Source organism: Carassius auratus, chromosome 38, assembly GCF_003368295.1.
Source record: "Carassius auratus strain Wakin chromosome 38, ASM336829v1, whole genome shotgun sequence".
Lineage (NCBI taxonomy): Eukaryota > Metazoa > Chordata > Actinopteri > Cypriniformes > Cyprinidae > Carassius > Carassius auratus.
Window position 1 is genome coordinate 12865788 of NC_039280.1, and position 18137 is coordinate 12883924.

The 18137-nt window shown below is 37.2% G+C and overlaps 1 protein-coding gene across 2 annotated transcripts in view; it reads right to left on the minus strand.

Annotated features, from left to right (window-relative positions):
• Positions 1 to 4553: 4553 nt before the first annotated feature.
• The window catches only part of srbd1 (S1 RNA binding domain 1), a 60838-nt gene continuing 47254 nt past the window's right edge, over positions 4554 to 18137 (minus strand). The window contains exons 19-21 of one of the 2 annotated variants that reach the window (XM_026224229.1): positions 17148 to 17291; positions 7497 to 7681; positions 4554 to 4914 (exon numbers count right to left, since the gene is read on the minus strand). In XM_026224229.1, coding sequence (XP_026080014.1) covers positions 4622 to 4914; positions 7497 to 7681; positions 17148 to 17291 — 622 coding nt within the window. In that variant the 3' untranslated portion in view covers positions 4554 to 4621. Of the gene's footprint in view, positions 4915 to 7496; positions 7682 to 17147; positions 17295 to 18137 lie in introns of both variants that reach the window. The other variant, XM_026224228.1, reaches the window with a different exon arrangement.

Here is an 18137-nt window from a genome sequence, read left to right on the forward strand (position 1 = left end):
GGGGGGGGGGTGAAATGTCTTTCCTTACATTTGTGCCAATCATGTTAGTGAGCCCCCCGTTATAGCCCTCCTCTTTCTGAGAGCGAAACACCTGGACCGCTGTGAAAATATTTGGCCTGCAAAGGACTCAGTGCTGCAGGGCCCCATCTCAATAGCATCCTTCACTCTCATAATCAGTCTAAAGACATTATCCACTTAGTAGAGATGAGCTGAGGGGCTGCAGGGGATACCCAGGCTGGGTAACACAGTTAGTCTAATGGCTGCCAAAGAGGGAGCAAGATGACTTTCAATAGGGTTGGAGGGCAAGGGGGGCTCGGGGGAGAGAGGGGCTTCCCATGGGCCGTCTAATCCAATGCTTGCATTGAGGTTTTGATATCACTCTCATTCGGGGACAACAGATTTTATAAGCTCTGTTGACAAGGTGCAGCCTAATGCAAACAGCCATTCCCCTGCCCTTAGGCATTCAGAGAAGAGCTGGGTCTGAGAGAATGAAGTTTAAATAGTCTGTGTGACCAAAGCACAGGATGTATGTTATATTACAACAAATAAAAAACAATAATAAATGCATATAATAATAAAAAAAATAATAAATAAAAAATAATGCAACTGATTATATGTGACGCTGGACCACAAAATCAGTCTTAAGTGTCAAGTTGTATACACAATCTGAAAGCTGAATAAATAAGCTTTCCATTGATGCATGGTTTATTAGGATCGGACAATATTTGGCTGAGATACAACTATTTGAAAATCCGGAATCTGAGGGTGCAAAAAAAAATTAATACTATAATATTGCCTTTGAAGTTGTTCAAATGAATTTTTAGCAATGCATATTACTGATCAAAAATTACATTTTGATATATTTACAGTAGGAAATTTACTAAATATCTTTATGGAATGTGATTTTTACTTAATATCCTAATGATTTTTGGCATAAAAGAAAAATCAATCATTTTGACCCATACAAGTTTGGGTTTTGGTAAAAATATACCTCAGCGACTTAAAGACAGGTTTTATGGCCCATGGTCACATATAATCATAAATTTGGATAGTTCAATAAATAGGCTTAAATTTTGTCAGAAAAAATGCTTCCTCTCTCTCTCTAAATATATGTATATATACAAAAGCGACAGTAGAGACTTTACATTGTTACAAAAAATATTTCTAAAATGTTGTTGTTTCTATCCAACATTAGAATTCAGAAAATAATATCAAGCAGCACAACTGTTTTCAACTGTGATGATAGTTAAAATGAGCATCAGATCAGCATATTAGAACTTCTGAAGGATCATGACATCACAAAAATAAATTACATTACAATATTTTAAAATAGAAAAGTTATTGTAAATTGTAAATTATTATAAAATAATATTATTATTTTACTCTATTTGTGATTGAATCAATTCATATATTAGATATTTTTCATACTTTCAAAAACATAAATTGTTACCTAAAATCTTATCTATATCACAATGTTACATTATATTCATCTTTAACGCTATATTGTCAACACTCTTAACATGCTAAACCTTAAAACCGTTGAAAGACAAGTACAAACGGTCTCTCTCTCCCAATGGAGGGATCGAAACCCAAACAAAAACTAACAGTGGGACAGCGAACTCTCTAAAGGGACATATAAACTCACTCCTCTTGGGCAACACAAAGTACTTTTGCAGTAAAGTTCCAGTTCCCCTCGTAGTGTTTTTTCTTCTGTAGGATGGTAGGCTAATTAGATTTTACTGCAACCATACCGCAATATTGGCTTCATAGGAAATCCACACAACTAATACGAAGCTTTTACGAGCGTACAGAGCAGGCTTTCAATGATTCAATCATGAAGTTCAGTGTCCAGGAACATTAGTGGTATGTTAATTTGCGTGTTTGATGACGGCAGCAGTGGGTGCAGTCGGAACACTCTTCAAGTGTGGAAGTTGTGTGTGGCTGTGGAAGTTGTAGGACATGTCTTTGATTTACTGTAAAGGAGAGAAGTGTTCTGCTCTTGGCTGGAGGAGCAGTTAATATGCAGTTTAACAGTGTGTGTCTCTTTGACATGTCCATTTAAATCTGCCTCATTCTCCTGTGTGGACAATTAGCAGAACCCTAAAATATTGAAGCAATGGCAGTCTAGAATCCCTTAAATCCAAGCACAAAGTTTAGTAAGTTCCGTGTTCAATCTGACTCAGACATTTAAGTCAATGGTTGCATTTCTTTCCTCAAAAATAGCAGACGTTAGGTTGGTATGATGATTATATGTCAATTTCAGTTTCAGGTGCGACTCCAGAATTCTGTTCACACTCTAAATGATCATTTAGGGCAGTGATTCTTAACCTTATTGACTCCGAAGCCATCCATTGTCCACAACAATATTCAAAGACCTCGTGACTTTTCCAATTGTTCATGATTTATGGATAAACAGTATATATATATATATATATATATATATATATATATATATATATATATATATATATATATACACACACGTATATATACACGTATATACATATATAAACATATATATACATATACACACATATATACATATACATATACTGTACACACACACACACACACACACACACACACACACACACGTATATATATTAGACTTTTCCATTTCCATGAGTTTGCAAGGTCTAGAAATCTCACTTTTTTTACTATATAATTTCCCATATATTCATGTTTTCCTAAACTTCTTTTTCCAAGAATCCTGGTTCTTCAATGAAAAACAGTATATGAAATAGGTAATATCTCGACTAGTGGGCCCTGGCTCCCTGGATGAGAACCAGTGATTCACTCCTGCTTTAAAACTGTAACTTCCAAAATCTTACAGTATGTACTTGGGTTTGGTACAGTGGTTCTTTACCCTCTGTTTCTGCATTCATCGGATCATAAACCGCCAGTTTCAAAAGCCATTCTCCACATATAATCATCGCTAAAGATGTTTTGTGCTTGGACCAAATGTTTAAATTACACTAAGCCCTGTGCTTTTCTTAATTCAGCTAATAAAAAACATAATGGGAAAGATTGAGAAATTAGACTTTACGACATGCAGCTCTGATAAAATTCCAGAAAATGGTCTGGTGAAGTCTGTAAATAAGATAAGAGTCTCACACACATGCTCATATAGTCAGTGGTAAAGACCTCCCTTTCTTAGTGAGACCCCTTCAACAGCAGAGCAAAGCATCTTTATGTCCAGATAACAAATGAGAGAGAGGAAAAAAAGCATAGCTTTAAACTTGTGATCAAAAACAGCAGACCATTTGATAACACTTTATGCTTAAAGGCTTCAGACAAAATAAGAGACAAAAATGTTTACTAATAAGACATTAAAAGAATTAAGATATGGTAAACGAGATATCATCCATCATCCAAAATAATTTTAGCAGCTTGAGTCAATAAATGATAAAAAATAAAATAAATGTGGCTTATTACTGCAGAACTATTGAATTAAAAACAATGTCAAATCCACCACACCTGATCATACAGTGAGGCTTCAATCCTTCCGCTGCAGCTGAGTTCTGATGTAACTTCTCTGTAATACAAAGCAACGTCCCCAATGCAAATATCACACAATCATTTGGAATTTGGTCCCTGTGGTTTGTTTTAAGTGCTCAGGGCACCTCAGGTTTCTTATTTATCCATTTTTTTAATTTGTGTCATATAAACACAAACAGATTAGATAATAGAGACGAGGGAGCGTGGGATTAATTTTGAAGTGGCTCATTAGCACGTGGCTAGTCTAGGATAATTAGGTTTCGTTTGTTCCCCACGGCCTCTAGTCATATTGCAGTGTGGCAGCTGTACAAGCCCCCCATTCTTTGGGTGATAAGTGGCTGTCAATCAAACAGGCCTGAGTTCGGCAGCGTAACATCTGCGACTGCATCCTGCATCCTGGTCCATAGCAACAGCATCCACTTAGTGTCTGGTTCACAGGCCTTTGAAACACCCTCTTCAGGCATCTCAATTACACTGTACTGGAATAAAACTATGGTAACAGTGTGTCACAGAAACACAGAAAAACCAACAATACTTATGTAAAAAGAACAAGCTTCTTAAGTATTATTATTTTAAATAATAATAATATTATTATTAACTTCATTCATTTTTGCATTGAATTGCATCCATCAGTTATACCACAAGTTGTTAAATTGGGGGTTACAAAGGTATGAAAGGGAGTGAAAAAAGATTGTATTTTTTATTGTTTTAATTGTAAAACTGTATTTTAAGGGCAATGATAACTTAATTTTTAACTCAGTTATGTTATTAGCAACTGTCCTCTTAATATGCCTAAATGAAGTAAATTCTTTTAGTATTTTAATAATTGGCTGAGAATATAAAACTATCAAAATTCTAGGAAGAGCTTCACTTGCAACAAAAACCATCATATTTCTGAAGATGAAGACATTCATTTCAGTTATAATCCTGTCAAGTTTCACGTAGCAAGATATCTATTTTATTGAAGTTATGAAAACTACAGTAACAGCAGGTTAAATGTAGAACAGAGGCAAAAACAACATCTTTGAACAAGAACAAAAGATATTGCCTAACTTTTTTTACACGACATGAAAGCAGAGTTGATAACTAGACTTGACTACAGTAAATCTTCAATGAATAGTTCCTATCTGAGAACCCTAATGAGGTCCAGAGTGATCCGATTCCTCTGAAGATCCACATTTATGACCCGTACCTCTACCCGCTCACCTGGGCCAAGAGCTAGGCTTCTTTGCCGCTGGTCAACAGGAAGCTTATCCGGAGTGATGAAACGCTTTGGGATGAGACCAGAACGTCCGACTCCAATGTCCACAAATGCTCCAAATAAAGCAGTGTTTGTCACACGGCCTGTTACCACCATTCCATCGTGTAGGTCATTCATGGACACAATTTCCCGCTTGAAATCTGCCTGTTCAAAATCTATTGAGGACAATAAAAAAAGAAAATAATTAGGGTAAAGGTGCAGTCATATTAGTGAAATTTCATGGGCAAACAATTTGACATTGTGATTTATGATGAATTGCTGTGGGGAACTTTTTCGCCCTCACGAAAAACACTTTCGCCCAACAAGCAAACGCTTGGACTCCTATTGAAATTAGTGGAATTTACATAATTTCGCCAAGCAATGGTAAATGTGACTGCACCATTAGAAACAAAGATGGAAAAAAGGGAAGATACGGTAGAATGTTTAAACAGATTTTGTCTTTTTCCAGTGACTAAGACTGACATTATCCTCCTTCCCTTTAAGACTTGAGCACCGTCCTCCAAATTGATCCAAGAACTCCAAAGCTACACATTAGAAACAAGCTTCAGTTAATGGTTTAAAACAAATAGAATTACCAGGCCTCTCAAACCTCTTCTTTCCGAGGCCATTTTGTCTGTTTTTTTGGGGTGATTTTCTTTGGGAGGTGCTTTTTTACATAAACATGGCCTCTCACCAGGCTCTGCAGTCCAGGAAACATTCATCTCTGATTATTCTTATCCGGGACACCTTACCTAGAGCACCGCTCACATGGCAGTTATTTATACAGCTGGCTACAGAGCAGAACCCATCAGGCTTCCAACCAGGGGAAGTGAGCTTGCAGCCTTCTGATGAGAAAACTAGTGTCCTATCTAGTGCACCACACTGACGAGGCGACGTCTCATTCATTCAGATGTGCAATATGTTTTGTGGCATTTTCAGAGTAACTTATTTCTAAAAGACCTACAAACTTTTTTTTTTTTTTTTTTTTGAGTTTTTTCCTCCACACGAGTCTTAATTCAACTTCAACGAGCATTGCCATAATCTTTTCAAGTGTGGAAATTAAACCCCCTCCCATTCCCAAAGAAAACCTTTCTCTGCATATAATGAACACTGCTCCCCAACCCTGAAAACACGTTAAGACATTCATCTCAATTATAATCCTGTCACCTTTAATGAAACATAACATTTACTATCAACACCCGCAGAAGGAAAACAATGTCTTCTCAGATGTCTGAACTTAACATTAAAACCAGAAGAGGCGTTTGTTGTTTGGTCGTTTTTATTCACTTGGAGAGTCACTGGGGGATTTTAGTGCTGGGATCAAGGCTACTCTGCTTTCCTCTTTACGCTGCTTTCTCTCTCATTAATGATATATCTGTCGGCAGGTCTGCTTTAATAATGTGGGTCTTCCCCCAAATTACGCGGCAAGACTTCAAAAGCCTGGAGCGCCGCCCAGTCATCTCACAGACAAGAGACGGACTCAGGGGAGACGGGAGGAGAATCATTAGGTGGGAGTGAGGAAAAGAGTATATGATGCCAGCATTGTCTATGATCTGCGCGGCGGCCATGTTGAGAAAGAACTTTGATACTTTGGTTTGTGCTGTGCTAAACGGATTTCAAAACCTAGCCACAGGCTGCAATCCGAACCACATTATAGAAAATGTAAAACGTCCATGCACTTTGTTTCCATTAGCCTTTCCATAATGTGTAGAGTTGTCCTACATGTCTATTTCTTAACGCAACACAAAATGAAAATTTGCATTTACTTAGCCACCTGACAAATCTGTATGATCTACCTTCTCTGGTGGAGTACAAAAGGCGATATTTATAGGACAATATCCAAGCTTCTCATTTCCACTTAATGAATCTCAAAAGCCATCAAACAAGATTAACTGGGCAAAATAACTTAAACCTCCATCTTTTCCTCATACAAAGCCATTGTACTGACCTTAACCCTTTTATGCATGCTGCCTACTACAGTGGACAGTTATATGTGGAAGCCATTTTGAACCATTTAAGTTGTAGCACCATTTTTACTCACCCTCGAAGCATCCTAGGTGTATATGACTTTTTTTTTTCAGACAAATCAGGTTGGAGTTATATTAAAAACTGTCCTAGCTATTGCAAGCTCTATCACTGCAGTCAGCGGGTCTTGCAGTTGAACAGTCCACAAGTCGTCACACGGCTCCGAGGGTGAATAAAGGACTATTGTTATGAATGAATGCATTTTTGTAAAATATCTATATTTCAAATGTAAGAAACACTATTCTCTGACTTCCGTAATGTGGAGAGAGAACACATGAAAAAGCAGAGATTTGCAAAAGATTTGTAAAAGAAAAATGTCAGAGGATTTCGATGCCAACCAAATGAATGATCCCTTTGATAAATCAAAAAATATTTTTCTTTTTTGCTGAGGCAGTAGTTTTTGTTTTTTTGTTTTTGTTTTTGACTGGAACCAACACAAAAAATTATATATTTACATTTTTAGAATTGTATTTTTCTTTTGCAGTTTGCGTCGAGCTGGAAATCACAAATCTGTAAACACTTCTGCTGAACAATGATGATGTAAGAACTTAAACATCATAAGAAGTTTTCAAGAAAAAAAAAAAATTAATGTACAAAATCAAGGAATATGATAGTGGGAACAGCACTGGCCCAAAAAGGGAAAGTGACAGAGTTATGTTAACTGGCCTGTGTCAGTGAGCAATATTTATCAATGAGCCCTGCATAGATCTTCAGATACAAAGTAGTCTCTTACCCTGACGAATGTCAAAGCCAGGCGGCTGAGTGAGTCCGTCCACAGTTAGCTGAAGAGTCTCAGGTGTGGTGTCCAGAGATTTGGCCAAGACATCTAGACCTCTGCTCTTAACACTACTCTCAATACTCTGTCTGAGTGCAGCACTGCCAATCTGATCCAAACTGCCCCCTATTTGAGACAAGAACCTAAATGAAGAGAGAAAGAGCATACAGTTACTGCCTTGACAAGTCAAGAAATAAAGTTTTTGAGGACATTTCATATAAATCTTAATCAAAAACACTCCACATGCAAACACATACACTTTCAGATGCTGTGTTAAGGAAGTGAGGTCTGTTGAGGACCATGGGAGGTGGTGTCTTAATGAATGGTGTTTTAATAGCCCTTCTCAGAGCCCAGTGCACGTGGAGGAACTCCCCCGACACCAGCGAGGAGCCTGAAGGCCGACACAGGGAGTGCAAAGACTGGGAGAGGAGGTACATATGGGAGGGGAGGTGAGACTAATTATGCCCTAAATCTTGATTTCTAGAGTCCCAGAGATGAAGACTCTGTCTCCCTCCATAAATCTAACGGTCTTGTGAGCGTCATACATAAAAGGAAAAGGTTAGTGCTTAGGCTTGAGCAGTGAAGCAGGAACACAGAGCAAACACAGCCAGCAAGAAAGATCCAGACATGGCCTATTACTTGGCACAGGCCATAAGCTCTGGCTCAGGATGAGCCTTTATATTCATGATGTGATCACAAACTGTAACGCTGAGACAGTGGTTAATCTTCAGCTTTATATTGTGCTGCATACTAGGTCTGTTAGGGACATTGCGTGTAAAAATGCATGGAAACACACAGCATATGTATGGGTGGGAATCTTTAGGCAAAAAATGTTTTCAATTTTGGAGTTGCAGTAAAATTAAAGGTTTAAAAAGAAAAAAAAAACCAGGAAAGGTTTTGCTGATACCTTAAAAAGAGCTGTTTAGATTTGTGCTTTAGAATTAAAATAACAAGACTTTGGTTTTGGAGTTTAGAGTTTTGTTCTAAGTTTGGGGGTGTGTTTATTCAAAAACCTGTAACACTAACACTAAAACTTTAAATACAGCAAAGCTGATTTTGAAACAGATTTTTATTGGTTGTTCAAAAGGAACCCATGTATTTATTCACTACAGTCCATAAATATCCCTCCATAATAACTTTTGTTAACAATTATTATAAGTTTATTTTCCACCTTAACAGATCAAACCACAGTTCTTCTCATAACCATCACTAGACTGCCTGTTTGAAGAACCTGGAATAATGTGTAAATAATCATTGATAAATGGTCAAAAATTCTATACCATTTCATCTAAAAATTCTGAATGGAATAAAGTGAATTTATGCATCACAACATTTTATATTTGGAAGTTGCTTTAATTGCTAATATAACATACTGATAAAGGGTCAGTCCATAATTCCTGAGTTTGTCTTATAAATTCATAAAGTTAGTGCCTGAATAATGTTCTTTCATCAGAGTACAGTGCAAATGAGTGATATAACCTCTACAGGGACACACACATGTCCTGGAGTGTGCAACAAGCCTGTATCAGGGGGTCAAGCTGTCCAGAGGTGGCTGTGGAATGCTGGGGTCCTGGGCATTACTGGAATGTGAATTTTGGCAAGAGGAGGGGGCAGACCTGCTGAGCCAGCTTGCTGATGGATGGCCGTCGCCGTGACAGCCTGACGCCAGCGCAGCTGTCCTCTGTGTGAGTGACAGGGCAGGTGGGTTCAAGCCCCGCCCATTAACTGCTACAGACAGGGGCTTGACGGCAGCAGTGACAGGCAAATCTACTCACACTCGCTCTATTGTATGTATCCAGACAATTTCTCACTGTCCGAGCTTGCAAACAGATACATAGCACTAATACGCTTAAATACAGATCATTGCTCCTCCTCGACTCACCCTCCTGAAAAAGTGTACACTTGACAAGACGGATGCTGGTAGAGTGTAATTTTAAACTGTGTGTGTCCAAACATTTACAAGACACAGATCCTTCATCATTTTAGCAAGAAATTCATATGTATGAATATATTCTGAATAATCCATGCATTTATTAAGAATATGGCTCAGGTGGTGTTTTATAGTTGAACCCCTTCTCAAGCATCTCCACTTTGGCATGAAGACAGGTGAAAAGTAACAACATTCCTCAACAAGCTGCATAATTCAAGTTATCACACTTATCATACAAACATTGTTGGAAGATTTCTGCATCAACGTTTTGTAAGAGTTAAACCTACTAAGAACAAACCCATACATTTTCAATTCTGAGCTATAAACACGGAAGTGCAATGCCATAAGCGGCCTTTTATGCTCACATTGAAACATCTAACAGTTCTAGAGCAGTACTAGATCTAGTGAAACAAAAGCAAACAAAAAAAAATCTCAGACTCTGTTGGGCCTTTGAGTTATGAGGCGATGAAAATGCAAAGAGTAACAGACACACGCACACACTGCGGATGAATTCCAGCTTGTCTCTCAAGTAAAGATTTGATTAAAGAGCCTCAGAACCGAGACATTTAAAGGTGCTGTAGGGAACTTCTGTAAAAAAATATTTTTTACATATTTATTAAACCTGTCATTATGTCCTGACAGTAGAATATGAGATAGATAATCTGTGAAAAAAATCCAACTCCTCTGGCTCCTCCGAGTGGTCCTATTGCCATTTGCAGAAAGTCATGCGCTCCCAGTAAAAAACAACCAATCAGAGCTGCGGTCCGTAACTTTGTTTGTGTTCAAAATGTAGAAAAATTAACATAATAAGCGAGTACACCATGAATCCATTTTCCAAACCTTGTTTTTAGCTTGTCCTGAATCACTAGGGTGCACCTATAATAAGTGTTTATATTCAGACTATTTTAGATTGCTTCGGGGGTGCCGCGGCGGAGTAACCCAGTACCAAGAAACAAGTATCCAATGCTCACCAGGGCTGCATTTATTTGATCGGAAATACATTAAAAGAAACACTAATACTGTGAAATATTTTTTTACAACTGAACTTTTTCTATATATTTTAAAAAGTAATTGTGCAATGTGATGGCAAAGCTGAATTTAAAGCATAAAGATGCACTGTCAGTCCTTAAGTCTTCAAATAATTTGAATATTTTAATAATAATAAATGTTTCTTGAGCACCAAATCAGCAGTTGAAAAAATGTTCATAGTCTATTTACATAGTAGTATACACTAGTGTTGTCATAAAACCCAGTACTTCGTTACCAAGTCGGTACTAAAAAAATGAAAATGTGACGGTACCAGGTTTCTTTAAGTACCAGTGATACAGAGTACCTGTTCAACCCGGTACTTGACGCATACAGCGCTATGATTTCCGCCAAGCAGGAAACGCGGACGGAATCTCAAAATCCAGTCATGAAAATGAAACTTACAATTTAATATGGAGAGTCACGGAATTTGCAAAAAGTTAGCATAAATAAATCAAATCAGATCTCCATATCGACCAGTATCTGTAAATGTTAAGCTGCAAAAGTTGGTTGAAATCTGAATCCTGCATGTTCTGTGCGTCTCTGTGTGAATGAATGAATGGCAGAGACGTACAGGTTTGTTTACTACACCGTAATAATTGTAATAATTGCCGTCTCAGTGAGGACATAAATACATAAACCACATCACCAAAACCGTTCTGAGTAACTTTACAAGCTTTTTACCCTTTCATTTGAGTAGAACCAGTTTCAATTTAAAAGGTATTCACAGCAACCCGTCAAAATAAGTTCATTTTTACATGAAGGCATTGTGCTAGAAATATTACAATTATTGAGTATAATGTATGTGATACTGTTACTACTGTTGAAAAAATTTATAAAACTTTTTAAAGATATAAATCAACATTTCTTCAATGTTTTAATTTAAATAGCAAATCCCCTTTATTTACCAAAAATAAAATGTGTTTAAATTTCATTAATTAAAAGACAGATTAAATTTGGGTGAAACTTTTTTTTACAGTTTTTCATAATTATATTACTTGTAGAAAAACTTTAAACACAATTGTAAATAAGTATTAAAGGGGGGGGGGGGGGGGTGAAATGCTATTTCATGCATACTGAGTTTTTTACACTGTTAAAGAGTTCCCATGCTAAACATGGACAGTTTCAAAAATTAAGTTGTACGTTTGAAGGAGTATTTCTTTTCCAAAAATACTCCTTCCGGTTTGTCACAAGTTTCTGAAAGTTTTTTCCGAGTATAGCTCTGTGTGACGTTAGATGGAACGGAATTTCCTTATATGGGTCCAGAGGGCACGTCTGCCGGAAGAGCGCGCGCTCCCGTATAGCAGAGCACTCAGAGCACAACAGACTTCACTGATCAGAGCGAGAGCGTCGCGAAATGTCACAAAAGAAGTGTGTTTTTGGTTGCCAGGGCAAGACAACCCTGCACAGATTACCAAAAGAGAAACAGCATTAAGGGGCCAGTGGATGGAGTTTATTTTTACAGAGCATCAACGGAGTTGTGCAAAAGTTTTTGTCTGTTCCCTGCATTTAGAAGATGCTTGTTTTACAAACGAGGTCCAGTTTGACGCCGGATTTGCACATCGCTTATTTCTTAAGGATAATGCAGTCCCAACGAAAAAGGGTCACGATCGTGTGTTGGAACCGCATGCGGTGAGTAAAACTGCTTCAAATATCTCTGTGTTGTTAACTTACCTATCAGCGCGTAAGCACATCAAGTAAACAACATGCAATGTTGTCATCAAACTGCACTTTCCACATGTACAGCTAAAAAAAAACAAAAAAAAAACAAACAAATTAAGATATTTTTGATAAACTTCCACATTAAAGGCCCAGAAATGTAGCAAGGACATCGTTAAAATGTGACATCAGTGGTTCAACTATAATTTTATGAAGCTAATCTACTTTTCTGTGCAAAGAAAACAAAAATAAGAGCGGTGTTCTGATGTAGAACATAAATGTGCTACTACTTGTTTGCAATCAGAGGTATCCATGCATAAGTGTCATGGTACTCTCGTGAATGAAGGTCTAACAGGTTTGAAATGACATGAGGGCGAGTAATTAATGACTGAACTTTCACTTTTGGTTGAACTATCCCTTTAACAATACTTGCTTAGAGCATTTATTAATCTGGGTTCATTTTATACGATAGTTTATATATACTATACATACAGTACACTATACTAAATATAAAATAGTTTATTATTAATTAATTTTTGTTCCATAAAATAGATTTATCAGCATATGCATTTAACAATATATAATTAAAATTAACCTAGAATAACAAATGCTGTTTGTGATTGTTGTGAAAAAGTGATTGTTTACAATTATTTATTAAGTTACATAAACAAATTAAACCTAACCGTAAAGTTTTAGCAGATTAACGATGTCTATGGCAAAACTAAAGACACATTATCTGCAAACAAATTACCGAAAATGTAATTCCACATTAGCTCACCATATGTTCAATGCTAATAATGATTAAAAAAAAAATGTAAAAAAAATAATATTAAAATAAAAACCTTTCCAGCGGAAAATTAATTGAAAAGTCAGACACAAGCTTAGTGTCCTGACAACACCTGCTTGTAAATGACTTTAACACATATACTTGTGCCCTGTACTTCTACCAATTTTAACAAATTACTCAAGCACTCATATTGCCCAATGGCAGCTACCCATCATCCTATATTGGTCCTGCACAGATTTCCGAGATGTTGGTCAGGGACACAGTGCTTCCCTCCAGCTGTCCCTCTGGAGCGCCAGAGTTGGCACAAGGACAGAAAAGAGATGGAGAGAGAGAAAGGAGGTTGCAGAACTGGGCTCTGAGTGATTTATGAACAGCTACAGTGTGAGTGTGGCGGTGGCGGACGATTGGCCCAAGGGCTCAGGTTTCTGGAGGGGGTCTCAGCTGGGCTTATGTTACCCTCTGGTGTGTTAGTGTTTAGGGGGTACCAGCGCTCCTGCTCTTTTGGATCCAGAAGAGCGAAGTCGGCCATATCCTCCGGGCATAATGAAAAGCAGCTCTGCCGAGGAGAGTTGTGGAGGACGCCTCTGTTCCACACACCGTAAGCTACTGGGTGGGCCTACAGATAGAGGCTTTCCAGACACAATGAGGCTGCTTTAGTGTGTGGTCCCCTTAGCAGTAACCCTGAAGTTAATTCGTTATCATCAGTGAATGTAAGATATTTGATATCAACCCTCCGATGATTCAGTGACTGAGAAAAATGAGTTACTAATGCTGCAGTGAAAATGATGAAGAGCTATTCACTTCCTAAAACTCACTTGGCAACGCTCATAATGCTGGAATGGATATACGTGTATTGCTTGGTTGTTAACGACAGAAAAGCATTCAAAGGGATAGTTCACTGAAGAATGAAAATTGTCATAATTTACCTGCGATATATCTAACAATATCACAATTGATTTAAAAGTTTCAAAGAGAAAGATTTTCAGTGGACCAGTCCTCACACAAAAACATATATGACTGGGAACGCAGTGTAACATTCATATAAACAATTTTCTGACCCAGATCACATCAAACATTTTTCTGAAAAAAACTTGTTCTGTGTGATCGGGGCCTTATATGTGAGTGCCCTGTTGGTTACAGTGGCTACTTTTTTTATATGTAATAATTTTAGTAAATATTTATTTATTTGTGAAAAATCTGTAATCTATAGTATAAGTATGTTTCTTTTACTTTTTTAATCCATTGTCAAATTATTTCAAATTTCTTAAATATGAATAATAATAATTGAAAAAAATTATATAGGCTTTATATCGGCCCCCCTGCATTCCACAATATCGGCATCAGCTGTAAAAATAAAACACATATCGGTCGACCACTACTTACGTGTTTAAAATGACATGAGGGTGAGTAATTAATGACAATTTTTATTTTTGGGTGAATTATCCCTTTAGCTATAGAACTTTTTAGAAGAAAATAAAATCATTAATTCATCTTTAACTTCATCTTTGTGCACGGTAAAGATCATCTTTATCATGGCTGCAGCCGGCGCAGTGATATTACGCAGCACCTGAAAATAATCCCCAGAAACTCTATTGGCTGCAACTACACTAACTAGCGTCGGACTATTTTCAGGCGCTACGTGATATCACTGCGCTTGCTGCACCCATGGTATGGAAGCAACGTTCCTTGATTATTACGCTGGAATAAGAATATAGTTCCTAGCCATATCAGCCTAGAAAATCGCAAATTTTAATTTTACGCCGGTCTTAGTACATAATGTAACTACAGAATAGTCAAGTTTTGAATAGGAAAAATGTAGAAACTCTTAGGTCATTTTTGAGTGAGATGCTAACGTCTAATCAGATTCAATGATCTATGCTAAGCTAAGCTAAAAGTGCTACCACCAGACCTGGAAAATGAGCTTGGATAATGTTCCTTTAAACATAATAGTTAATCACTACCTTCCCCTTCTTGCTCTTGCAAATTATTGAAGAACAAAGAAAGCGCTATCAGGTACTGGCTATAGTAAAATGTCACAGAAAACTGGTCCCCAGCAACGTCACAGAAAACTAGTCCAGTGAAAGTGAGTTTATTTTGTTAGGTCCCAATAAGAGCTAACATCAACCTTTGTTTCACAGCTAATACTTAAATACTAGAGATGGTCCATCAGGGGGTCAGTGCTACATATTGTGTATGCGTATTTGTGTGTGTATGAGTGGGAAGTGGTGGGGCTAAGGGTATCAAGTTCATCACATTAGAGCAACATGATCCACCATTACCATCCACTGGCCCACGCTTCGCAAAGCGCAGACGTGCAACAAAATCACCAACGAAATGGAGGGAGACAAGCTGCATGTTTTCACAAGCACAATGTGTGACTGATTTTAGCCACCTCCTGTCCTGACTTCAGAAATATTAAGCGCAAACCAGTCACGGATGCAATGAGGGGCGTTTTTCCATTTCATTTCTATTCTCATTAACTGATGCATTTATGTGAATGAGAACGAGAGAGGAAGTGAAAAGGCCGGTCCAATAATTTGCAAAGGGAAAGAGAATGAGCTGGTGAAACAGAGGACAAGAGTGATGAACCCAGTGCATAAATGGGTTACAGATTGTTGGGAATACGTCAAGCTTGTCATCATCATTATAAAGACATCGCTCAGACGGATCTGCTCGCATCATTAGCCTTATGATTTCAGCCCTGGCCGAAGCTCACAACATATTTGATACATTTTATTAGCAATACCCAGAATTCCTCCCAAGCCCCCTAGAAACCTTTTGTTTAAAGTCCGCTACATTAGCTGGGCGCTACATTACCAACTCAGCACTGCTGGTGGCCATGTTTAATCAAATCCTGTTACTCCAAGAAAAATATGCCTGGGCTCATGATGACAATTGGAGTGGAGCAACGTCCATTAGCACAGCATTTGGTAACGATAGAGAATGGTGATAATACAGGGGACTGCAAGGGAGGCTTTTCTGCCTGGTTTAGTCGGAAATGAAGCCTAACGGAGAGAAATGAAAACAAACAGAAGGAGAGGAGAGGAGGGAGGATATGACAGGGTGATTATTCCCCCTCTCCATGCCCCTAAGTGGCTTTATTAGACCTCTGACCGTAAAAGGCGCCTCTGACGACAGATCAGTCAGAGAAGGAGTGGATAGACATGCATACGATTCACACATGCATGTACAGAGGGGTCTACGGTCTCAGAACAGCAGTTTTAAATCTATTTAATTCATACAAATAATTTTTTATTATTATATAGATTATTATGCAATATGATTTGCAAATTACTATCCATCTATCTAAATTCTATTTTAATTCTATTTAAATAATATATCAATATTTGTATTATATTAATTTATAATTATATTTAATTTATAATATACAATATCAAATTCATATTCATATTCATATTCAATAATGCATTCTGGCCTACAAATAGTCTAGAAACTTCTATATTTTTTTTAAGTCATAACTTTCTTTGCTTTACTTTTTTTATAAAATAATTTCCGGCCATTTTGTTTATTTCCAGGTTTACTGGAAAAACTGAAAAATACAGATATTCAGTGAGGTCTCTTATGTTTGTACACAACTGCACATATACATGCAAAGTTACAAAATGGAAGTGTAATTGCACAAGTACACACACTGTGCTACAACTGAAGCCAAAGTACGACATCAGCTATGAAGGAAATGAAAAAGTGAGTAATAGGCAGTGAATGAATGTCTTGTTCCTAAATTATAGTTGCCATTCACCAATAAATCCTCCAAATTCCACAGCATTCGAATGCCTTGCCCACGGTTCAAATTCAATTTTCAAAAACCTCTTTCACATGCATACACTGAATTTGATTTAACTTGCAGCTGTCATGCATGCAAGCACATCCAAACCACAGGGCATCCGTGCGCACATCTTCTGGAAGCAACAGGCACAAGTGTCAGATTGGAGTAGTCTAAACAGACTTGAGCAGCACAGCTGCGGGGAGAGCGTCATTCACTGCCAGAGAGTGCTGAGCACACGCTGAATGTGCTTTTCATATGAGCACCAGCAGCTCGCACAACTCTCACACTAAGCAACACAGGACCAGATGCTCCTACTTGAGGTAAACACTTGTTACCACTTGGGTCAATCCTTAAGCAGATCCAATGATCAACTGCAGTAGTGCAGTAACATGATAGTTTAGTGCCACGCTCTGTTCTCACCTCAAGGCGATGCTGTAGGATTCGGGATGGATGCAGGTTTGGTCCAGTGGGTTAAACTGGTTAGAGGTGCTCCCAGAGCCTTTGACTTTTTTCTTCTCAGCTGTCTGCTTCAGAGGAAGCTCTTCGTTCACTCCAGAACAGACACTGCTTGAAGCAAAATAACAAAAACATTGAGGGTAAAATTAAAAACTGAATTAAAAATTTGCTTTTACATGTGATGTGTGGCCTATAAATTGTATTTCTTCTTCATTTTCTAGAGACTGGGGTAAGCTGTGCCACCTTTTAGTTGCATTCTACAAGATATTACGTATATCTGATGATATCCTGATGCATTATAATACATAAGATTATTTAATCTAATCAACGGATTAGATGAAAGCATCTATTACATATCACCATATAATTATGCGGGAAAAAAATGTCAAATGTAAGACTTTTTAATACCATCTTATATGAAACTTAATACCTAATCCTGTAATGGGAATACACATTATATTACATATATGTAATATTTAATGTATTTACAATTTTTTTTTAATATATATATATATAACTGTCATGAATACCGGTAAAATTTATAATTATGATATACTTTAAACCTTTCATATCAGCATAGAATATTCAATACTAAATATCCCCACAAACATACTCCATCACCAAGAGGTTTGGTGGTTTAAAGAATTTATTCTAAAGCTGTATTTTTTGTAGTGTTCTATCAGCTTTTACATACTTAAATCTGCATATTTTTATTTATCTTTTCAAATACCTTTTTCAACTTTTTTTTAATGTATGCATCATCTTTCATGTCAAATTATTACAATTGATCAATAAATTCAAATCAAATTTTGGATGTACAAATATAAAATGTTGGGAATTTTTTTTTTCACTTTTAATGATGCGATTTAAGGTTATTTTCCACATACTGTGCATTACTATTTATCCTCTATGCCCTGCATTCTGAAATGCACTGATTGGTCTAATGGTGCCTAA